The 25,495-nt window shown below is 36.4% G+C and overlaps 2 protein-coding genes and 1 non-coding gene across 3 annotated transcripts; 2 read left to right on the forward strand and 1 right to left on the reverse strand.

The window, feature by feature from the left end:
• The first annotated feature begins 5,427 nt into the window (after positions 1–5,427).
• Positions 5,428–14,828, forward strand: LOC145585049 (UNC93-like protein 3). Its single transcript, XM_081641805.1, has 10 exons — positions 5,428–5,806; positions 6,002–6,165; positions 7,296–7,359; positions 7,744–7,857; positions 7,986–8,030; positions 10,322–10,578; positions 10,658–10,748; positions 13,117–13,229; positions 13,308–13,431; positions 14,533–14,828. Exons 1-10 carry the CDS (start codon positions 5,639–5,641, stop codon positions 14,701–14,703), a joined length of 1,311 nt encoding a protein of 436 aa, XP_081497931.1. The 5' UTR covers positions 5,428–5,638; the 3' UTR covers positions 14,704–14,828.
• An 848-nt stretch (positions 14,829–15,676) lies between these two features.
• Positions 15,677–16,027, forward strand: LOC145571228 (uncharacterized). The gene has a single exon (XM_081630298.1). It carries the CDS (start codon positions 15,677–15,679, stop codon positions 16,025–16,027), a length of 351 nt encoding a protein of 116 aa, XP_081486424.1.
• Positions 16,028–20,798: 4,771 nt separating this feature from the next.
• Positions 20,799–20,905, reverse strand: LOC145607518 (small nucleolar RNA R71). Its single transcript, XR_014105575.1, has one exon. It is a non-coding gene; the product is annotated as a small nucleolar RNA R71 (small nucleolar RNA).
• Positions 20,906–25,495: the final 4,590 nt, after the last annotated feature.

Below are 25,495 nucleotides of genomic sequence, written 5' to 3' on the forward strand. Positions count from 1 at the left end.
AAGTTCAAGCGAGCTTTTAAAAATCGACAAGCGTTGGTCATCGGTAATTTTCCTCGGAATATTATCGCAACAAATGAGGATAGCTTCAGGCGAGGATATCTTCAACAGCGTTCCCTAGCTTGCAGAGAGTTGTCACAAAAAACTGAAGGTGGTTTCAAGCGAAGCAATCTTCGATGGGGTTCTCTAGCTTGCGGAAGTCTATCATGGCAGAATTGGAGGCAGTTACAAGCGTAGCAGCCTTCAGGCGGCATTCTCTAGCTTATAGGATGTCGTCAAAACAAACAGCGGGATGGCATCCCCTGGCTTGCGGAAGGTTATCAGAAACGATACAACAATGCAAATGCAGCAACAAATCGGTTACTTTCAGAGACGTGTACTCGACGGTGCAAGATACGCGTTTCTTAACTCTTTTATCTGTTTTAACTAATGCTAGTTTTGCAGGTATCGGCGTTACAAGAATGGTTTAGGATCGTAGAACGTTTTGAATCATTCTCCGTCCCTGTCGATACTTTGACTTTTGTTTTCGAAACTTGCGTTTCTCCAAACTCAGTCAAAATGGGGGCTTCTGTAGACACCCATTTGTGTCTCCCCAAAACCAAACCCGGTGATGAGTACCTTTCGCATCGAATCATAATCGAATGAAATGAAAGTGTGGAAAATCTAGTGTTGCTGATAGTTTTTATTTCTTTTCTCTTCTCTCTGTTTTTGAAAACCTATTTAAAGAAAACGGCCAATCCAGTTTGGTTTGTTCCATAGAAAGGGTCCAATAATGGTGTAGTTTGATGGGGCTTGAAAAGAGCTTTCCAACGATATAATATAAGCCCAATTCCGAAGAATAATGAGGAAGTTATGGCCAAATTACTAAATTGGGCCCGATTTGATACTTATATGCGGCCCAATGATCTAGAGGAGGGCCTAATATGGATTTATCATTCCTAATGCAATTAGAATTGATTTTAGTCTTCTAGATCCTTCTAGAAGATTCTTTTCATTCCTAATTCAATTAGCATTGATAAATTGACTTTGGTTGACTTTTTGGAGTTTTAATCAGAATAAAAGAGTGTTTTTAAGGAAAATACAATTTTGCCCTTCTGTACGGCTAAATTTTATCAGAATTAAGAAAATGCGTGAAAATAATTTCTAGCGCCTGACGATAGGGATTAGCGCCTAGCGCTAGCCTTAGCACCTGGCGCTAATGTTTAGCGTCTAGCGCTAATCGTGTTTTATTCTCGTCGAAACTCTGATTCGTTTTTCTATCCGTTTGGCTGATTTTCTCTATAAATAGCCTCCTAAAATTCTGTTTTTAATCATCAATTTCCATCAACAACAATTATTTTTCTTATTCTCTCTAGCTTTCAAGATTTCTCTTCCCTCTCTCTAGCTTTTGCATACAAAATTCCGCATTCACAAGACCAAGAAGCACCTAGCCAAATTCGAAGTTGCCTTCGCCCTAGACGTGAAAGGTTTTAATTTCTGAGGGTTTGGTTCCAAATCTTTATTTCAATTATTTAATTTAATTGTTTGTTTATATTTTCCTTGAAGTTACTAACGCGTGTATTTTGTTATTAAAAAGAGGTACGAGGCATCCAAGTAAGTGCTTTAATTGATTTATTGATATTATGATTTAGAAATCATGTCTAGGTTGTTATTATGATTCCGAATGTCATGTTAGGGCATTTTGATCTTCCTATTATCATGTTTAGGGTAACAACTATAATTTATATTATCAAATATGACAATTATGATTTTTATGATGCTTCCTATTTTCTTTCCTAATAGCATGTTAGTATCATGTTAGGGTTAAAGCTTTGATTTTTATTTCTTAGTGACATGCTAGGGTTTGTTATTAATCTTGTTAGTATCATGCCTAGGATCTTGCTATTATTATGCTTTAACATGATTATTATGATTATGATTACTATTGTTATAATTGTTATAATTTATTTATGATTTATGATTATAATTTTATTATGATGATTATGTTGCTTGATATTTATTTTATTGTTATTGCTTGATCACACCTTTTATGCATGTTTAAAAGGAATTGGTACATATAATCACGGTTAATAAGATAATTAATAATCTTGTTTAGGGTTAATTTGATTATAATTCAAGTGATCGCTAATAATAGTCTTATTTGTGCATTAATATTCAACCAACATAGATAAACAGGTTTAGGGTTAATTCTATTGATTGCATGTAAGTCAGAAAGCGCACATGAATACGATCAGAATAAAGTAGAGGCCTATTATTAGGGAAGATTCAATCTCTTTTAGGTTGGTTTTGTACCTTCATCCCCGAACTACCAGTCATGATTCCAAACCTATTGGAGGTGAGTAGGTGACGATCTCCTGGATCGTTAAGAGGTGTAACCTTCACCTCGTGAACGGTTTACAAGTTCCTAAAACTTGTTGGCGACTTTTTTGCTCTATCTTCCTTCCCTTTGGACGCTACCGTACTTTAGTGTATGATCACTGTGGGGTTCAATCTAGGGATAATGCTTGAAATATTCCCTATAGTGGCCCAATGGGGGTTTGAACCGGTGGCCTTTTGTAATTTTCTACTAGTGTAATTTACGCGACGGAAATCATTAAGTGGTGGTAATTTCAAATTTTTTAAGTGGTGTTCAAATAAAAGTTTTTTTTTGTAGTGTTAAAATCCATTTTTTGTGGTGTTAAAATTCAAAATTTCCTTATTATTCCCTCCGTTTTTACATACTTTCTTCATTGCTCCATGCGCGGAGTTTTATGAGAAATGGAAGAAAGTACTCCATCCGTCCCTTAATACAAAGCTTCTATATAGCATTTATTACTCACATAATAAAGAGAAAGAGACTTTGTATTAAGGGACGGACGAACTAATAAAATATGGAGATGTGGGGTAGGTGAAAGTATGAAAAATTGTAAAATGCAAAAGTAGTTGAGAGAATTGAAGGAGAGAAAATATAAAATTTAGAAAATTTTGTCTAAAACCACTCACTAAATACTTTTTTTTTTTTTTTTTTTTTTTTTTTTTTTTTTTTTTTTTTGTGTCTAAAACTACTCACTTAAAAATTGTTGTCCAAGACCACCCAATTTTTAATTTTTGTTGTTATTGACCACCTGACTCTAAATTCCGACATTGACCATCAACTCCGGCGTTGACCTCGACCACATGACTTGCATGTGACTTTTAATGACCCCCTCACCCCTTTCTTTTTATTATCCTTCGAATTTTTGCATTCCGCCTATTCTTTTCTTCTCTCTCCTTTCTCCGTTCTCTCTTCTCCTCCGTTATGTTCAAGCTCCATTGTTAGCTCTTGAGTTATGAAATTATTATCATCCATTGTTGAATAGTAACAACATCCTTTAATAATCCCTAAATTTTTTTTTTTATTTCAATAACAAGGTTGTGCGGTTGGTTTTGGGGGTTTAGTGTGAGGATAGCTAAGGTAGTGGTCTGTGTTTTCAAGGCAAGGTGTAGGGTTACAAGTTATGGGGTAGGTTTTCAAAGTGGTGTGGGTTAATTTGGGTAAAAGGAGAAGAGCGGCTATGGTGGGTTTTTGGTTGGTGGGCTAAGATCTAGAGAAGGGGTGGATTTAGGTGGTGGAGGTGGTCGGGTTTTTGACTTTTCGTGATTGGTGGAGGTGGCTGCGTTTCGTGGCTGGGTAGTTGGGTTTTTGGGTTGGTTTTTGGTTAAGGGGTGGATCCAGGAGATGGAATTTGCTAGGTTTTTGGGGTGGTTGTAGCAGTTGTGACAATGGCTGGGTCAATTATGATGGTAATGTGGTTTGGTGGATGGTAATTAAAAGTCACGTGGATAGATGTCACATGCCCCAAGTCAACGCCGGAGTTTATGGTCAATGCTGGAATGTTGAGTCAGGTGGTCATTGACAACAAAAAATTTAATTTGGGTGGTTTTGTGCAATAAAATTTTAAGTGGGTGATTTTAGACAAAAAAGTATTTGTAGCGTGTGGTTCTAGACAAATTTTCCTAAAATTTATAAAACAAAATTACCTGTTTTTTTTCTTTAGTTGACACGTTTTGACTTTAGCGCTATTCACACACTCCCCCTTCTGCCGTGTTTTGTGCTTTATACGTAATAAAAAATATATTTAGGATCTTGTTAAATTTGTTACAATATATATTTTCAAAATGTTAACTTTTCATAACTTTTGCTTATCGGTAATTAAAAAAATGTCAATGAGTTTTTTTGTTTATTCACCATAACCCATGAACTTTTTAAAATTCATCATATACCCTCAAGTTTTCACAAAAATACACCATATACCCTTGATGACTAATGATTGTTAACTTTATCTATGATTAATAACAATATACTAAAAGACAACACACCAGCAATGACACGTGTCATCTTCTGGTGTGTCATTAGTATATTTAATTTTTTATTATTTTAAAAATTGATAGAAAATATTAGCAAAATATTTACTTTCAAAATTTTGGAAAAAAAATTGTAGAATAATATATTTATAAACATAAATATCTAACCATATCTTTGTATAAATAAATTTCTATATTATTAATTACTTTTTAATGTATAATGATTATTTATAGTAAAAAAAAAATCATGAATATATATTTTTCAACTTAACATAGTTGGTGAATGAAAATTTATCATATTTGAAATAACAAAAAATGTAACCTAGTTAGAGTTAATTATGACACGAAACTACCCTAATTACATTCTTTTACCTTCGAAATCACCTACATTTCTTTTTCCCACCCACAAACCATCCCAAATTTCTCTTTCTCATCCTCAAAATCAATCATACGTATATGATTATAGGGATTTGGAATAGTTTCAAGGATTGGACAAATGAGAGGAGTGGTTTCGGAGATGGAGAGAGAGATCTAAGGTGGTTTCGATACATAATCAATCAAATTTCACTCATCTTTTTGTCATTAAGGTATATGGTTAATTTTTGTAACAACTCAAGAGCATAAATTTGAAAAATTTCATGGGTATATGGTAAATAAACAAAAAAATTAGGGGTATGGGTATATGGTGAAAAACCTAACGTTATAAATATAAGGGGGTGTTTGGTTCGCAAACTGGTATGGAGTTGGAATCAGGAATGAAATCATAGTGGTATGGGTTTGGAACTTGATTCTTAATACCATATGTTTGGTACGCTTATGAAATGTAATTTTTTTATTTTATTTCATACCTAAAAGTATGGGAATGAGCCAAACCCACCTCCCCCCAAGGTTTCTAAACCCCATACCTTGGGGGTTTGTGGTATGGTTTGAAACTCTTTAAAATCATAAAAAAAGCATAAGGTATGGGTTTAAACCATTCTAAACCCATACCTTATACCTTAATTATGTGAACCAAATGCTCCCTAAGTGGTTGAAATTGTGCATTAAAAAACGTGACTAAAAAAACTGTATGAACTTGAAACGGAAGAAGTGTCGATTTTTCTTGGGTTCGTACACAAGGCTTCCTCTTTAAAGTCTTTACGAAACGAAGTACTCCGTACTTCATATGTTTGATTTCTAAAATCCTTTGTGAGTTCATAATCACTCATTTGAAGCGTCCATGATCTAGCTACTAGTATTCAACATTTCATCTCAAGGATTTCCTTACTTGAATTGCTCAATTTCTAGCGTTTGCTGGAATTTGCAATTTCAATATAAAATGGGGTCTATAACTTCTCCTGATGAAAACTTACCTTTGGTTGATCAAAATGCGTCGATTTATCACCCTAAAACTCATTCAAGAGATGTTCATATACTCAGCTTAGCTTTCTTGCTCGTTTTCTCGGCTTATGGTGCTGTTCAGAATTTAGAGAGTACGGTCAACGATGTGAGTTTCATTTCATTAACTTCAGCATTATTTTGAATAATCAATCATTTGAATTTCGCATGATTTTTTGTAATTGCTTTTAAATTTTGTGATTAATTGATTGTTTGGCACATAATTAATTATAATTTGAGTAATTGGGCGTTTGTATTGTGCCCAAATTTAAAATTTTTTTGCTGAATTTTTTCTGTTTATCAGGAAGGTGATCTGGGTACAATATCATTGGGGATTTTGTATGTATCATTCATGGTATTTTCGTTTTTCGCCTCATTGTTTGTTCGAAAATTGGGATCAAAGAGTGCTCTGCTCCTTGGAACTACTGGGTATTGGTTATTTACAGCTGCAAATATGATGCCAAATTGGTAAGTTCTACTCTTGGTTTCCATGTTTTGGTTGTTTACAGCTCCTTAATTATTGCTATTTCAACTTTGTACTCCTATACTAGTCTAATAACTCAACTATGTGCAGTCAGTGGCACTGTTCTCTAGTTTGCTTGATAGCATGTGTAGCATCTCTTTATGGAGCCTTTATTATGAATCTATGCATACAAAAATGGCACTAGATATACGATTTTTGTTTATCATGAAGATAAACGAGGGCTCCCTTGAGATAGGAGAAAATACAAGTTTGGAAGATCTTTCCTATTCCAGTAATTTTTAGATTATTTCATCCTATAATGTTGTGGTGCAATTATGAGCTTTATACAGCTTTAGTAATAAACTCTGCCGGTGTTTTTGTTGTTCCTAGAATCCGTGTATTAATGTTGGTCTTCGATCTAGTGGCCTTTTTTCCCCCTGATTCACACTGAACAAACTGGTTAGTGCTCTTATAACTTCCATTTACGGCGTTTGCTATCTGCTCATGGGATGTTTTCTTGTCTGTTGATAAGAAAGATAACAATATGATTATCTCCCTCAAAGATGAACCTGTTGCTCAAATATGGGAAATAGTTCTTAATGCATAAAATTCTTGCTACGTTTCTCCGTAAATGTCGTGCCTCCCTGAAAAGAGGAGCTCTTTTTAAAAGAAAATAATTGGGTCTATCTATGGCCCAAAATAAGTGTGTAATATGTGAAATGTGATGTGATTTAAAAGTTCGAATTGAAGGATTAATTGCTGTACTTTGCAATTTCTAATTAGTATTTAAGACACTTGACTTTGTAGAATGGTAGAATTAGGAAAAAGTAATTAATAGTGGTAAGTGAATTGTGATTATTTTTTCTTCATAATTTATTGATGGCTGAATTATGTAAAAAGTTAGGTAAGCAGTGTTTTATGATATAATATTTATTATCATCAACAAAGAGCAATATCATGTTGAATGTACAATTGTATGGTAATCCTAAACTGCACTAACAATTGTTAAGTTTGAGGTGAGCACATATCTTAGATCCTGCAATCTTAATTTTGACACCTTATACAATGAAAATCTAATCTTATTTTGTATTCAGAACTTATCCATAATTTTGAATTCTACGGATTACATATGCAGGTACACAATGGTCCCTGCCTCTGTATATATGGGATTCTGTGCTTCAATAATATGGGTTGGGCAGGTACTCATGCATGAAAACTAATCAATGTGTCTCACTGTATTACTCCCCTGTCTTGTTCCTATATAAAATTTCTTGAACTCGCTATGGAAAAGTCCTGCCTTCCCTTGTAAAATTTTGCCCCATTTCTCTTACTACTTTTTCTTTATCCATCATTTTACTAATCCTGCACTTTCTTAGTTTCTCTTACTTTCCCTCTCAAACCACTTTCAAAATTTAATTTTTTTAACTAACTTTCAACCACTATATGGCTCTCCCCTACTTTTCAATTTGCTTGCTGAAGTCTGATTGGAAATAATATTTGGAGATTTATTTACTTTGCTTCCTTGACTGATTGACGAGTGAGAAACTTTCAGATTGTTCTCTGATATTAGTATTGGCTGCCAGGGAACATATTTAACTTCCACTGCACGCAGTCATGCCAGAGATTGCAATTTACACGAGGGAACTGTAATTGGTAACTTCAATGGAGAGTTTTGGGGGATTTATGCAACACATCAGGTGTGTGTTTTTTTTTTTCTTCTTCTTAAATCTTGTTTATTGTGGCCATCAACATATGTTGTTTTACTGGTATATTTGCAAAAACAATTAGATTATTGTTTTTTATACTATATTTGCTTTGTTTTCAGGTTATTGGAAATCTTTTGGCTCTCTTTCTCTTGAAAGATGGAAAAGTAAGTGTTACTCCCTCCGTTTCATTTTGTTAGTCCCATATACTATTTTGGGCGTTTCAAAATGATGTACCCATATTGAATATTTCCTAACATTATTATAAGGTGGATAATTTTCATAATCCACGAATAATTAATCTAATTGGGTGTTTAAAGAATCAAATAATTTTGATTGGTTAATGTATGTGCTAGTGGATTGCTGATATGACAAATTTTCCAATCAAATTTATAAAAGGCAATTAATTATAGCTAATAACCATAAATAAAACAAGAAAAGACAAAACATTAATTACAAAGTTGCAATCAAATTCCAAATTACTAAGATTCCTCCTTTTCTTATTTTAAGTAATTGATTCCAAATGGGACTAACAAAGTGAAATGGAATGAGTACTAAGTTACAAAGCTTCATTTCCTAGATTGAGGTCTCTAACTAAAATAAAGTCTTTTGGTAATGTTTAATAATATGGATATGGATATGGATTCTATTTCTTTTTTTCACCATCTAGAAAACTATTTTTCGTGTTTTACTATCTTTAAAAAATTTGTGTTTTTTTTACCACCCTTAAAAAAAAGTTTTCTTTTGGTTTTACCACCACTTAACAAATTCTATCCATAAATTTGTTAAGAGGGGTCCACCATGTTCCATTTCCCCTTCATATATATATATATATGTATATATATAGTTCCCTCATTCATTCTTGCAGCTTCCATTTCTATCTCTATCTCCATCTCCTCCACCTCTACCTCTCTTCGCTTCTTTTTTTTTTCTTCTGATGTGGAACAATAGTGTTAGAGAGGTAACAGTTAGATTCTGTAAAAAAATTGAGGAGTGAGTTTTTGGAGGTTGAAAAAGTATATAGGAATGTATAAAGATTGTGGTAAATAATGGAGAAATGAAATTGTGTGGGCCAATAAGAGGTTCATGGATGGAATTTGTTTGATGGTGGAATAAATAAAAGAAATTTTATTTTGGTTATTTTGATTTTTACCACCTCCAAAAAAACCACTTATTTGCTTTTACCATATCCATAAAAAAAAGTTTTATTTTACCACCTCCATAAAAAAGGTTTTTTTGGAGGTGGTAAAAATTAAAATTTCCTTTTATTTTGAGGTGGTAAAATACTAAAGAAAATATAATTAAACTATTTAAGGTAATAGAAAAATGGGTTTTTAAAAGGTGGTAAAAGTCAATAAAAACTTATGCATTTTGTTGTTATTTCATTTATAAATGGCATGAGGTCCTATGCATGAGGTGCTGGTTGTGTATTGTCAAATACAAAGTGTAATGTATAAATTAGATATTCTTATCTGCCATAGTTAAAAGACAATCTATGGACTGATATATACATTGCCACGGCAAACATCTCACTGGAACTTTTTTTATTTTAGATATTTATTTTATGTCAACATGAACTTGGGAGGGGGCCAGAGGTGGTATTCGGCTGTAGTAACTAGTAATGACAAGATTAAGGTGAATTGGTTAAATTGTAAAAAACTTAAAGCGTGTCTGAAAACGAATTAGCACAAGTTGTGTAGTGCACTATGATCGCTTACATATTGGATGAATGATATACAAAAGAGTAAAAGAAATTTGTTTTATTTATTCCTAGTGACTTCCATATGTCTGTTTTCACTTCTATTTTATTTTGAGGTAATGGGGTGTAAGTCAAATTGTGGATTTAACGTAATTTCATGTCTTCGTCATATTCATTTGTGGAGAAAAAGGGCTTTGTACTGAAAGCATGTTATTGAATCATTTATGCTTTTCGACCCACATGATAAAGCAATAAATATGTAAAATTCTATGCTTCTCGACTTTCATAAGTAAGGGAGTTTCTTATAGAGTTGAGGTATGTTGCATCATCAAAAAAGGATATCAAGAACTATATATTATGTATGCTTGCAAAAGTTGTGCTAGGAAGTCAAGTTAAGTATTCTTTTATCAGAGGACTCCTAGTTCTCCACACTTTAGCTTCTTTCTTTATTTCTTTTGTATAAATTTCGTCATCTGAAATTTTTTCCGTTGAACATGTAAAGAGTGTTTGTATAGAAGGCATTGGTACCACCCTGGTTTAGCCTAAAATCATCTTAGGCTTATCATTGATGACCTAGTTGTCAACTTCATCCCTTTTCAGTTACACTTGATGTACCCAATATATGTGGTACATGTCATGTTAGCTCCATTTTGACTTTATTCTGGCAAGTAAAATATATTGGCGATCTTGTATTATTTTTTTAATCTTCATAGCTGCTGTGACATAGTTCTTTGTAATAATATATTTTATTTATTGCAGGAGGGAGATAGTAGTGGTAGTTGTACCAAGCTGTTGTTCTTTGTATTCCTTTGCATCTTGACCCTTGGTTGCATATTAATGTGCTTTTTGAATTCAAGAGATGGCGCATTTGAAGAGCAACCTAAAGAATCTTCCATCAACTGCTTTGCTTACGTGGTCTCTATTGCAAAAACAGTTATTAAACCATTGTTTGATATTCGCATTCTGTTGATAATCCCCCTTTTTGCATATTCTGGATTACAGCAAGCATTTGTTTGGTAAGTATGCTAGCATTCTAATTTTGTTTTCATCCTAATTGCATTGTGATTATAGTCACTTTCATGTTAAACTTCTTAGGGCTGAGTTCACCAAGAAAATTGTAAAGCCTGCTCTTGGAGAGTCTGGTATAGGTGGTTCAATGGCGATCTACGGGGCTGCTGATGCTATTGTAAGTTCTTACAATCTGCATCTGTTTTTTTTTTTTAAATTTATTTTTTAATAGTGTTTTGACACTAAAATTATTCATGTATGCTGCACACCATGAGGCCAGAACTTCAACTTAGATATAGTTTGAATATCCTGTCTGTAGATTGGGATCGAATATAATCATTTGAAGTTACTAAACTTGTCGCATTATTTTACATGATGCCTATATTTTGTTGTTCATAATTGGAAATGGCACTGCCTTTTGGGCTTGACATTGCTGTGTAGTACATGAAGTTACTACCAATCCTTCAGCATTGTTTTCCTTTGTGTGTGTGTGGGTGTGTGAAAACAAAAATAATTTGTATTTGTCATTTCATATTGATTTCCAGAAGGCTATACACTTGTGGATCTCCACTGACTTTGGCAGTTGTAATTTGTAATTGCAATGGGATAGAAATTGGCAGTTGCAACTTGTAATTGTCCTTGACATTTCAACTCCTACCCAATTTTAGTATGACTTAACCTGACAAGTTGTAAGTTTATCATTATCATCAAACTTTTGCAGATAATTCTTAGATATTTTCTGTCGAATCGCAAACTAATCCCTGAACTGCAAAAGAAGGACAGGCTTTTGAGTGTATTTTCCCCAATTAGTTTGTGATTGAAACTTTGAAAGGGGGAATTGTTTGTAAGCTTTATTTGACTCTAATGTACTTGGTGCTAGGGTTGTAGCCTTGTAAAGTCATATGAGTAACAAAAGATTGCTTGCATGTAAAGTGATAACTAAGCTGGTCACATTGAAATGAACTAGATCATGCTGATAATGAACTCTTTAATTCCCATTGGGTAACATCTTTTTCTTTATGATTATTGTTAGGTTGACAGAAATAATCCCAATTTTGTTCCATCTTCCCTAAATAATGCCAACTTTGAATTATTTTTTAATAATCCTAACTTTATACTCCATTTGCTCAAAACAGTCCCAACCAGGCATCTAACTTGTTATTTCAAATTACCGGACACGTGTCATCCTACTATAGGTTTAAAAAAATAAAAAGAAAAAGAAAAAAAAAATTAAACATCAGCCTTCAACCCAGCCACCGCAAGTCCCAGGCACCGGCCGCTGCCCAATCACCTCCCCCCTCCCTTACGCCGGCGCCGCTCGGACCATTCTCCCCTTTCCCGTTAAACCATCATCCCCTCACCCCAAAGCCCCCACGAAACAGCCTAAAAACCCTTCTCTAGATTAAAAAATCAAATGTTACCGTAGTAATGAAAATCGCAACGTAGGAAATGGGCATTGATTGAATAATAATTTTGATCGGATTTTCAATCTAGGGATATATTTTTCTTTTGGGATATATTTTTCTATTTGAGATGGTGGTTTAAGGGGAAGGGGGAGGGCTGACGCGCGGGAGAGGGGTAGGGGCGGCACCGGCGACCGTGGGAAGCTGGGTCCGGCGCAGGCAAGGGGAGGGGGACAGGGTGGCGCCTACCGGAGGGGGTGGCTTGGCAGTACGGGGGATTGAATTGGTGGTTTTTTTTTTTAATTTTTTTTTTACCAATCACGTGAGGACATGTGTGCATTAAACCTTAAAAAAAAAATTACATGTTCAATAGGTTACCGGTCACATGAGACTGTTTTGAGCGGATGAAGTATAAAGTTGGGATTATTAAAAAATAATCCAAAGTTGGGATTATTAAAAAATAATCCAAAGTTGGGATTATTAAAAAATAATCCAAAGTTGGGATTATTTTGGGCGGACGGAGCAAAGTTGGGATTATTTTTGCGAATGTTTCCTTATTATTATTACAACAAAGCAGAATTACATAATTTTTCTGCTCTATTTGATACTTTAACTATTGTAAATTTGTAAGTCCTTTGAAAGAAGTTGCATTGTCCAATGTCTTTTGAACACCATCAGAAGCCGAATACTGAATTTTAAGTCAAGGATCACAAAATGTCCATGTTTCACATTATTATTGTTTTTCATTGCATATATTGCTTATTGCTATGATATGTATATCCTTCTAGAAAATACTTCCAAGGGAAACTTTTATTGAGAGTCTACTCAGCATACTGCCATCTGAATGATTTTTCTCTACTATTTTGAACAAAAAGCAGATTAATTTTGAGATAGATGTATTCTAGTAGCATTATGTGATTTTAGAACATAAAGATTATTTTATACAACCAAATCTTTCAGTACCATATTCCTATTTCCTATTATATCTTACTGCATATGACATGATTTTGGCAAAATTTATTGACTTCTGATATTTGAATTTACGTGTACCACTGTGATTTGGTAAGCTAACTGTGGTAACATACTCTATCAATTGTGGTGTGGATCACTGAGCGACTAAGCGTATGTTTAACTTTTATTCAGTGTTCTCTTGTTGCTGGTCGGCTTACTTCCAGTGTTTCTTCAGTTACTTGGATAATTGTGGGTGGATCTTCAGCTCATGCTGTTGTATTGCTTTGGATTCTTCTTAAGTATAGGTAAATGTCCTACTTGTATAGATATCTGTTCTATTGATCTATTATAATATCTGACACTTCATGTATACAACAATTCAGCACAAGTAGTGGAGTTCTTGGGATGGTTTATCCACTCTTAATGGCCGCAGCATTGGGCATTGGTGATGGTGTGATGATGACACAAATCAATGCTCTATTGGGAATGCTCTTCAAACATGACATGGTAAATGTTTTTCTCTATTATTGGAAAGTATATCTTTTGCAATTGGCTTCAAATGACCAATAATATACCAATATGAGCCTCATAGTTCTCTGTATATTCCTAGTTCATGTTGGTAGATGTTTTGTCTCAGGTTGAAGTTATATTAGTGGAATATTCATACCAGCATATCTGATATTATGTACTGCACTGTGCATATGTTTATAGAAAAAAATTTCTTCCTCTAGAGTCGGTCGCAATGCCTCACGTGAGGTATTTACCAAATCTCAAAAAGTACAATTTTGGTACCGAAAAATTTTGGTACAAAAACCACATATTTTGTTACGAAAAAATTGGTACAATAAATATTACTCCCTCCGCCCCCGATTGATAGTCACTTTCGAAGAAAAATCACGGGAATTAAGGAGAATTAAAAAAGTACATTGAAAAAGTAAATTTACATTGGGTATGCAAAAAAGTGGAGAGATAAAGTAATTTAAGTACGTGGGAAAGTAAAATTTACATTGGAAAGTTAAATTTGCACAAATATTTTTGCAAATGTTAGTGAATTTTGGTAAAAAAATAATATTAATGGTACTTGAAAAAAGCAAATGTGACTAACATTTGGGGTGCCCAAAAATGACATAAGTGACTATCAATCGGGGACCGAGGAAATAATTTTGGTACAAAATTGTGATTGCTTGATATTTTGGTACCAAAATTGTACCACTTTTTCTTTCCTAACCACCATGTCCACCCCTTTAGCTTGTCCTACCACCATTCAACCACCATCCCAACACCAACCTGCCCTTTTCATCACCAAACCACCACCATCTAACCATTGTGTAAGGCACAACCATACCACCACCCACACAAACATGTTATCCCTATGCTCACACAAGCATGGATTGGCAAATGCACTTAATGAAATGTGTCAACTAAGATGAGATAAGTATCTTTTCTTAACAAAGTGCTTTAAGAAATATATGGATAGGGCTTAGCTTTTTCTTACTTGCTTATTTCTGTTAAGTAAATCCACATAGTTTTTCCCTTGGGCCGATTGAATGATACTAAAACCTATTTTGTTGTTTAAATTCCTGTAAATTCTAATGAAATTGATTACAGGAGGGAGCATTTGCACAGTTGAAGGTTTGGCAGAGCCTTTCCATCGCAGTTATCTTCTTCCTGACACCTTACATATCACTGCATATGATGGCTGCAATTATGCTTACTGCACTCTGCATTTCTTTGAGTACATTTTTTATCCTCACCCAAAAAGTTGTAAAAGCCTTGTAGGCTTCTCTTCTCATCTTCAGTAACCTGTACAATTTGCTGATGCAAATATAAATTTCATCTCTTGTATAGTTCATACTCCCTGATGAAAAATGTCCCCTTTATAATACATATATTCATTGCTCTCATCTTCATAAAGGCATAGTTATTGAACATTGTGTTTAAATTTATAGTCCAAATGTATTTTTTGTTCTCCGTTAACTTTTAGTTTTAACTTGGGAATATTTTTTATCTCATAAATGATACCCCAAAGTTGCAACTAAAAGTTAACGGAGGTAATATCACGACTTACAAGTAACAGTTATAGGGTGAATAGTGCATATTACAATGGCATTTTATGTAATTTTGTGTAAAATGACTAAAATCACATGTATTGGGGGATAATTTTGGAAGTTAATTTCTACATGATTACAAAAATATCAAGTTATTTACAATATGATTTACTTTTTTAAGGAAAAATTGTGACAACGCACTTATTACTCCTCGAGCATTCTGTTTGTCTCCCCTATCCCTCTTCATTTCTGATCTTTTTGCTTGTTACAAAACAAAAATTATAAAAGTTAGCATATATGCTCCATTTTCCGGTGAGAAAGTCAACTTTCCGAACATTGACTTTAAATGACAATTACTATGTACACGACGAGCTGAGCTTTGATGGCCACGTGTCAGCGTACAAGTCGGTAGAAAACACAGTAGTACAGTGAGCAGTTGATCAACAAACCCGACCAACCTAATATTCAATTCTATAACGTAACGTCATCTTCCAATTCCACCAATACAAACTACTTTGTACAAACTAGTATTTCCTCAAATTACACCATCTATTTATTCTGTTTTGAATTAGTTAAGCAACTAAACTAATACAACCATATACTATATAGTTTACACAATAAAACCTTATATTTATGCTCCTTCAATTCAATATCATTATTCCTCATCTTAAGTCATATTTCCTCTAACATAACTTCCTAAAACAATGTCTATTTCCCTCTTGATCACCTCTACTCTTTCACAATTCTTGAGCTTGTGGCGTCGTCCAATGATAATATATGCTGGAGTGTGGACACTCCTTCTCACGGTGACTGTGGCGGTGGCGGCCTTAACCCCGGAAACTACCTTTATATGGGCTATAACACCAACATCACCGTTTTCAACTGCTTGTAAATCAGAAGGTAGCTTAAGGGTACCGGTAGACCTTCCATCGGATGTCGTTTGCTTGCCGGCGAAGTACTTTCAACGTTCAAAGATTGATCTTTTTGTGCCTCCAATATTTGCTGCTCTTGTAGTTGCTAGCTCTGCTTGTGTAGTCAGAAGTTTTGGCATGTGATTCTGTTCAAAAATGTTAATGAATATCTTGGCAAATGATTTATTTTATTTTATTTTATTTTATTTATTTATTTTTTTTGGCGAGCAACATATTTTTTTGGTAATTAACCCTTAATTTGCACGGAAAAAAATATATTCCCTCTGTTTCTAAATATAGTTTTCATTTGACTTATTTGAGTCAAAATTTGAAGGCTATGACCATAAATTCTTGTTACTTTATAAGAAATTATAGTTGGGATCTTGTAGGATTCCCACATTTTATATTTTACTAATATCAAGTTTTAATATTTACGTGTATGAAAATAGAAATATAAACGCTTTAATACACGTCTTGGAGATCGTCGAAAGTCAATTGGAAACCGTATTTAGAAATGGAGGGAGTGGTACGGATTACCATTTTTTTTTTTTTTTTTTTTGGACATAAACACATCTTCATTGTTCAATTATATAAAAGGCTTAAATAGAATATAGTGAAATTCCTAAAAAAAAGCATATATAATAAACTTCAATTTAATATTCTTCCTCCATTATTTGTTAATTGCAACAATTACTATATTTGGATGTTAAGCTTTAATTGCAACAAAAAAAATTTCTTTCCTTTTTTGGTAAGTTTTCTTTACCGAAATGACGAATATACCATCACTTAAAAATTATTAACACATAATACTATACAAAATTACAAATCATTATAATCCCAATATAACTTAATTAAAATCAGATTCATCCCCATTTCTCATTATCTTTCTCTATCCTCCTTCATTCTCCATCTTCATCTCTCATTTTCCCAATTATATTTCTCTCCCCTCCTTCAACTATTCTCATCAATTGATGAAGAAGATCACCTTTTAGTTATTCAATTTCAGATATGGGTTTTGGGGGTTGCGCAAGTGCTTCGTGGGTGGTGGTTTTGTGGGTTAGGTGGTGGATTGTGGATTTGGTTTCGTGTGGGTAAGCTAGGTGGTGGGTTCGTGGGTTAGTGGTGGTGGTTCGAGTGGGAAGCTAGATGGTGGGTGTGTGGGTTTGTGGTGGTACTATGTGGGTTCGCGTGGGTAAGCTAGGTGGTATGTTCGTGGGTTTGTGATGGTGGGTTCGCATGGGTAAGTTAGGTGGTGGCTTCGTGGTAGATTTGGGTTCGCGTGTGTAAGCTAGGAAATAGATTGGGTTCGTGGTGGTGGTTTCTAGGTTCGTGGGTGGTGGTTTCTAGGTTCGTGATGGTGGGTTCATGGGTGGTTTCTAGGTTCGTGGTGGTTTATGGTTTCGTGTTGGTGCTTGGTGGTTCTGTTTAATTGTGGTGGTTGTTTTTGTTGATTTAATATTAAGTACATACCCTTACTTTTCATTAATCATGGTTAAGAAATTTTACCTTGGGTTCCGTGCACACCCCCTTTGTTGCAATTAACAATTAACATTTAACGGAGAAAATAAGTTTTTTGGTACTTGTAGGAGTCGTTTGAAGTGCGCCTACGTTAAAGCATGTGTGAATATGCTTGGCACTCATAGGAAGTGGGAATTGACATAATACGATTAGGGACAAGAAAAAGTAGGGAGCCGCCAACAAGTTTTTAAGGAACTTGTAAACCGTTAACGGATCATTTAAGGCAACCACGATTAAGGGACAACGAAAGGCAACAACAACTGACCCGTGAGATTACTTACTCCATATGGTTCGGAACCACGAAAGGAGGATCGGGGATGATAATACGAAGTGAATCATGGAGTCACATTCACCTTTATTGGCCTCTACTCGATTCTTATAGTAAAAAGTGATTCTTGCGATCTCAAAGGCATGCAAACAAAGATTCAATTTGCTACAAAATATTATTAAGTTAAATTGGTTGAATATTAATGCAACACATAATTCTAAAATATCACTTGATTAAATAACAAGATTAAAAAGAAACCTAAACCGATTGTCCAAATTATCTTATTAAGCGTGATTTTCAATTACATATTCCCTTTAAACATGCAATATGGTGATCATAATAACAATAGAATTAACATTAATATTGGAAGCAATTTAACAATAATCCAACATTATAAAATCGTTAAAAAAATAATAGAAGTAAACGGAACATAATTCTTACTTTGATTAAGCTTGCTTGCAACTATAAAACAATAAACGAGTTAGTAACTTCAAGGAAATAAATAAAACAATAATTAAAATCAAATTAAATAGAGTTGATTTGGGGCCAAACCCTCAAACAGTTCTACCTTTCACGCCCTGGTTTAAGGACAGAATCTCGAGTAAAGTACGGACTCCTTGGAGTGCTTAAAGAAGGTATTTTAAAAGAATAAGGTAGGATAGTGTTTAGGCTAGAGCATAGAATAGAGAAGAGAGAATTAATTGATGCCCCGAACAACAGAAATGAGAGGGTATTTATAAGGAAAATGAACAGAGGGAACACACGGAACCCTAAAAAGATAAAAACCCTGAAAAATACTACCGCGACATGGCTGATGTGTCTATTTTATATAGTATTTTACCCCCGTCCTTTGATCATAATTAGTAGTGTTTTTGGCTCTTTAGAGCCACTTTTATTACTAATTGGTGCTTTCTAGTGTTTTCGTAGATTTGGTTGACTTTTGCAGGGATTTATGCTTTTGGAGTATTTTCCCGAGATATTTTGGAGCAATCACGAGCATTGGAGAAGCACGACCAGATTCAATAGCCCAGGGCCGGTTAGAGACATCGAACCGGTGATTAAGGGCTCGGTATAGGTGATACCGGGGCATTTGGACCGAGTATTCAAGACCCAAAGAGGAAACCCAGATTGGCCCGAAGAATTGGAGCCCAATCGAAGTCCAAATAGTGGCCCAAATGAGCCGCCCAGCCAAAGAGGCTGGCGCCCGAAGGTGCGCCCGGCCGGGCGGGAGAAGCTATGGCTGGCGCCCGGTGACGCGCCCGGTGACGCGCCCGGCCCTCGCCCGATCGGGCGCGTGTATTTTTAGGAGACGATTAGCGTCGTTTTAATTTGCTTTAATTTAGGATTTTGTACGGAGTATAAATACTCCTCCGTAATACGATTTTAGTACTCCTCTTTCTTAGATTTTCTCTCTCTACTTAGTATTCTCTCTCTTAAACTCTCTCTAAACCTTTGTTCTTAATTCTTTCATTAATTCCAGATTTATTTTGGTAACGATTTCTTTTCCCTTAATCGTAGTTATTTATTTTATTCCTTTCATCATGATTTATTTTATTACTTTGATTAATTTAATTTTTAATATGTGTGAGTAGTTTAATTTCTAGGGTTTATGGGGATCTAATAAATAATATGAAGGGGTAAATTATTGTTGTTGATTATCAGTGCTAGATTAATTTCCTATTGATTGATTTAATACTCTGTGACTAGATTAAGCCTATCTTTTAAGCATGAGTTTGACAATATTGATTCAAGAATGGAGAGATGAGAATTAATATTTAGGTCTAGTTTCAATAGGCAAGTTAATTTATGAATGGTTAAGTCAAGATTCGAGAGATGAGATTTAATACCGATAAATTAATTGTGTGCTTGTAATACGTAGCGAGAGCCCTTTACAATCCGGTTAATTGATGCATTGATGATTGACTATTATTGATTATTGGTATTGCATGATAGTTTTTTATTGGATTGTTTTAATGTTTTACAATTGCGGCTTGTAAAAGTATAGCAATATTAAATTGATGAATCGAGCAGATGTTATTTTGATATTAAAGGCTATTTTCAATAAGGACTTAGATCTAGTAAATTGCGAGAGCCTGTTAGATCTATGTTGATTAATAAATTGCGAGAGCCTGTTAATCATGTTATTTATGCCATGTCAATGATTGATTACTATGTTTTACCTTGGAATATTATTTATTGGTGAACCTATGCCCTAGATCTTTTCATATATTGTTTTCTTCCCATTCTCAACCTTAGTAGTTTAGTCTTTTACTTAATTATAAATATTGGTTACTTAAATAGTTTAGATTATAATAATTAATTAGGAGTAAAAAGACTTGTTTCCCTGTGGAGATCGACCCTACTTCCCTATCTACCTTAGTTAGTGATTTAGGTAATTATTTTTGATTAGGGGATACGACTTTACCCTGTCAAAATTTGGCGCCGTTGCCGGGGAAACGGTTCTATTTTTATTTCTGATTGTTTTTGTAGTCTAGATTATTTCCCTTTTTGTCTCAGAGAGCGTTAGTTCTCTGAGACAAATCTCATATTTGCTTCTAGTTTTTGTTTATGCCCAGGTGTTCCAGATCAGGTTACATCCCATTCGATCCTGAGATCGAACGTTCCTTCCATAGACAGAAAAATCTCTACAAGCAAATCCTTGCAGATTCTAGTGATAATAATAATAATCACCGTGATCCTCCAACTGATTCTAGCGATTTAGAGGCATCATCAGACGCAGAATCAGAGATGACGGCTCCAAAGAAGCTTAGTGATTATTCACAACCAAAGCTTACGGATTTTCCACATCTCACCCCTACTCCGGCTCTTGATGGGGTTCAATTTGAAATTAAACCTCAATTTATAACGATGATAGTGAGGAAGCAATTCAGTGGAGCAAAGGGTGAAGACCCAAATCTTCACATTGCCGACTATTGTCAATATTGCAACACCATCAGGCAAGCCGGGGTCACTCAAGACCAAATCAGGGAGACTCTCTTTCCCTTCTCTTTAACTGGAAAAGCTAAATTGTGGTTTAATGGCTTAAATAGAACTACACTTGGTATAACTGACTGGGAAACTCTTGTTTTGAATTTCTATAACAAGTATTATCTTGCAGAGAGAACAGCAGTACTACGGAGTGCGATTCAGAACTTTTCCCAAGAAGCCGATGAGTCTTTATAGGAGGCTTGGGAGAGGTTCAAGGACTTACAAAGAGAATGCCCTCACCATAATTTAGCGCAATGGCAGTTGATCCAAGCCTTTTATAACGGCATTGGAAATTCTTCTAGAATAATTTTAGACTCTGCAGCTAGTGGGAGATTTATGAATCTTAATGTTGATGATGCAGGTCAGGTTATTGAAGATATGGCGATACACAATTCCCAATATGGGAATCCTAGAGGATTTTCTAACAAGGGGAAGCATAGTGTCGACTCTGTATCCTTTTTGCAAGCTCAACTAACCTCTATTTGCCAAAAATTAGATAATCTGAGTACTGCTAATGTAGCCAATGTTTCTGCGATTAATAATAATTCTAATGAGGCTTTCTGTGAAAATTGTGGTATTGTAGGTCATTGGGAGCAGGATTGCAGGAGTTTCGTGGAGCAAGTTAATGCCTTCCAAGCTTATAGGCAGAATAACCCATACTCCAATACTTACAATCCTGGGTATCGGAATCATCCATACCTTTCCTACCGGAGCACTAATGTTCAAAATCCACCACCACAAGAACCACAGGCGCCACAGCAACAGCAGCAGAAATATTATCATCCCAATGCTAGCTAGAAGAACCAACCACAACAAACCTCCTCATCTTCCGACCCTTCTTTGGCGGAAATTAGAGCAATGTTGGTCAATATGAAAAAGCACATGGAGAGTAGAGATGCGACAATTGATCAAATTCTAGCGCATAATAAAATTGTAGATAATCAAATTGCGCAACTCTCCGCTACTCTACAAGCACGCCAACAGGGAGCCCTGCCGGCACAGCCGACTAGGCCTACGGATCAAGCATGTGCAATTACTCTAAGGAGTGGTTCAAACTATGAAGGGCCCTCTATGCCCAGAGTTGATGAACCTGTTTTATCAAATAATGCTAATCTTGATTCCATTAAACTAGACAATGTAGTTGATAGCCCTGCAGGGCTAAAGGATAATACTAACATATCTAATTCTACATTGCAGGGTACAACTCCATAGAAGGTGGCTACTCCAGACAAGAATAAGAATGCTCCAAAGCCAATCATCAAACTTCCTTTCCCCAATCGTCAATTGAAGACAAACTTGGATAAGTAGTTTGGTAAGTTCCTGGAGGTGGTTAAGGATTTGAAGGTAACAGTTCCCTTTACTGAATTGATCATACAAATCCCCTCATATGCAAAATTTATGAAAGAAATTTTGACGAGAAAAAGGTCTATTAGTGAGGTAGAGACAGTAGCTTTCACTGCAGAGTGTAGTGCCGTACTTCAAAATAAGTCTCCACCTAAGTTAAAAGATCCGGGTAGTTTTTCTATCCCTTGTCATATTGGCAATCTCTTGATTGATAATGCATTATGTGATTTGGGTGCAAGTGTTAGCGTCTTGCCATTATCTGTGTGTTCCAAGTTGAATATGGGTAAGTTAAAAGCTACCAATATAACTCTACAAATGGCCGACCGTTCTTTCAAATACCCCTTAGGTGTTTAAGAGGATGTCCCCGTTAGAGTAGGTAAATTTTATATACCTGTAGATTTTGTTGTTCTTGATATGGCTGAGGATATGCAAACCCCAATTATTTTGGGTAGACCATTCCTTAACACTGCAGGAGCAGTCATAGATGTAAGAAGTGGTAAGCTAACACTATCAGTAGGGGACGATAAAGTTGTTTTTAATCTGAATAATGGAGTTTTTAATGCCCCTAAAAGCTCAATGACTGAGGAGAAATGTTTCAGTGTTAATGTGGTTGTAAATTATTCTAATAAGCCCCAAGCTCTTGAAAAAGATCCCTTGGAGGCGGTATCTTGTGTTGCATCCTTTTCAGATGAGATAGACAAATGGCAGAAGGAAGTCGATGCAATAGAAAGAGCACTCTACAATGTTGGTCTTGGTTTCGAGGATGAACAAGTGGAACCGATCGAGCAAGTTGTGCGAATCGAGCCTACGGTAAGTGTTCCGCCAGATCGAGTTGCAAGTGTTGAACGCAATGACAATTTGAAGCAACATTCGATCGAAGAAGGGTTTTTAGTGCGTAGCATTGAAGATCCCCCAGTCCAAGTCAAGGAGGATCCACCAGATAAGGCGACTTGGCGTCCCACAGGTTATGTTAGGAAGCCGCATCACAGCCTAAACATCGCTAGACCGGGTGAGAAACCACCCGATCAAGCGTTAGGCCAAGGGTCCTAGAAATTGTACTTGGTAAGAAGGTCGTGCGGGACCTAGATAAAACAGCGCTTTGCGGGAGGCAACCCGTACTTTTAATGTTTTTTAGTCTAGTTTTTCTTTTCATTTTCTTATGAGAGGAGAGATGAGGGAATTTAATGAGTTTTATGAGTGTTTGTACAGGTTTGAAGGAAAAGAGTTAGCCAAATTTTGGAGAAAAGAAGAAAAATAAAGTTCGCCGATTTAGTCTCGGGCCCGACCGGGCGAAGCCCATCCGATCGGGCGCGAGAGCAAGGGTCTGAAAATAAGAAATTTCGCCCGACCGGGCGCGAAACTTGACGTTTACGGACTAATTTGTCCGCCCGATCGGGCAAGCCTCGCCCGACCGGGCGCGAGAGCAAGGCGAAATTAGATAGTCAGATCGCCCGACTGGGCGAATGGCGCCCGACCGGGCGCGAGAGGTTACGGATTTTAGTAAATTCAGATCGCCCGATCGGGCGAAGTCCGCCCGACCGGGCGCGAGAAACAACCTCAAAATTTCATCAGATCGCCCGACCGGGCGACCCACCGCCCGACCGGGCGCGAGCTCTCCGCGTCTTTTTCTTCTCCCTTTTCTTCTTTCTTTCTCTATTTCTTCCTTCTTCCATTACTTTCTCTCTCTCTAAAAACTCAAATTTTCTCTAACTTCTCTCTAAGATTTCTCCTCCATTACCAACCCAAATTCAAAACTCTTTACATATTCGTGATCCTCTCTTCACCCTCTTCACTTTCATACAAAAATTTTTCAGTTTTAATTAAACAAATTTTCAACCCATTTTTTCTACATGGCATCAAAGAGGGTTAGGTCCATTTTTGGTAGGAGCTCCAGTTCGAGGGAGGAGTACGACCCAGACTTGCAGCTCCCGTATTGGCCGACGATCCGGATCGTGAGCCGGGAACAAAAAGAACGATTGGAGCTTTTGGTCGGTCGTGAGGTAATTCCTTCTCGGTGGTTACACCGCCCTACCTTAGAATCATATGGTTTGTTTGATTTTGTTAAACGATTTTTGAATGATATTGGCATGAGAAAATTTGTTGACATGCATTATCCTACATACCGAGAACTCACCTGTGAATTCCTGTCCACTTTTCATGTTGTTAGTAGTAGGAATGGGCCTAATTTATTTTTCAGGTTAAATAATAGAAATATTAGTTTAACTTTTGTTGAATTTTGTAAAATTTTTGAATTAAATTCTGAATTATCTCACCAGTGGCATGCAGACTATAAAATGGGTGATTTATATTATGCTTTGACTGGTTTACCTGCCCCCGACCCCCAACATGCTAGTACCAAACCTATTCACCACCCTGTCCCGAAAATCTGGCAAAGATTTGTGGGTTTGTGTTTTTTAGGTAGGGCCGAGCCTCATAACGCTCAAACTAACGAACTAGCTATCATAGGACACTATGTATACGGGTTCGGGAAATTAAACATAGGCAGGTTTATAGTTCACCACTTGAGTCGGCAAGCCACATCCAGCACCACTTCCAAGTCCCCTATCCGTTTAGGTGGCCTTATCACTCGAATAGCGGTGAAAAAGGCCGGTTTTGTAGAAGACGGACCCCACCAGCTGACCAACTATGGACCAGATACCTACATGACTGCTAGGTATTTTGAGGATGTGGGGTGGGTTAGACCGGATAGCGAGCAGACACCCTTTTGGTGTATTCGGACTGGGAACGAGCAACCTTTGCCCATTTTTCCCCTTCCCAGTCCAGACTTGACCGCCTTTCCCCCGGGGCAACTTTCTTACACCTATGATGCTTTAGTTGCCAACGCTAGGGGGCAGGCTCCACCACCACCAGTTCCACCACCCCAGCCTCAGCCCGAGGTGGCTTTCTCTCCACCTCGTATGTCCCATTCCGTCCCTCATGTTGACTCTGACCCAGTTTGGGATCTCTAGAGTATAGGTCAGGCCCTAGGACGTATCGAGCATTCGCATACTGACCTTAGGAGGATGGTAGGCTCTATTGACCAGAGGTTAGGGTACCTAGAGAGGAACCAGGGTAGAGCTCTCTACCCTATGTACGATGATTATGCTCGTCGGGGCAACATTCCCGACAACGCTATTCACCCTGACTGGTTTCAGCCTCCACCCCAGGGATACGATAGGGATCCCACTGCCCGTGGTATTTACTCTGACTATTCTTCCTTTTTCGGGTACGGGCAGGACATTCCTTTCGGGGGACCGGCGGGGGGGGGAGTTTTCACGCTGATTATTTTGGTGGTAGCTCTTCTGGTGCAGGTGGTGCAGGTGGCAGTGGAGGTGCGGGCTTCGGCTCGATGGACGAGGATGATGAGGACTAGCTATGCTGGGCTAGTTTCCGAGCCAATGAGGACATTGTCTGATTCTGGCTTGGGGGAGATTTTGGTTTGGTATTTTTCCTTTTCTCTTTTCTTTTATTTTTGGTGTGTTTTATTAGGTTAG

Source organism: Chenopodium album, chromosome 2 (assembly GCF_948465745.1).
Source record: "Chenopodium album chromosome 2, dcCheAlbu1.1, whole genome shotgun sequence".
NCBI classification, from domain to species: Eukaryota; Viridiplantae; Streptophyta; class Magnoliopsida; order Caryophyllales; family Amaranthaceae; genus Chenopodium; species Chenopodium album.

What these genes read in the sequence shown, in the direction of transcription:
- LOC145571228 (XM_081630298.1), top strand. Translation starts at nt 15,677, where the DNA reads ATGTCTATTTCCCTCTTGATCACCTCTACTCTTTCACAATTCTTGAGC.
- LOC145585049 (XM_081641805.1), top strand. Translation starts at nt 5,639, where the DNA reads ATGGGGTCTATAACTTCTCCTGATGAAAACTTACCTTTGGTTGATCAA. An exon ending in TTCTCTTGAAAGATGGAAAA is followed by an intron (nt 8,031 to 10,321) that starts GTAAGTGTTACT and finishes TATTTATTGCAG; the next exon opens with GAGGGAGATAGTAGTGGTAG. An exon ending in TTACAGCAAGCATTTGTTTG is followed by an intron (nt 10,579 to 10,657) that starts GTAAGTATGCTA and finishes TAAACTTCTTAG; the next exon opens with GGCTGAGTTCACCAAGAAAA.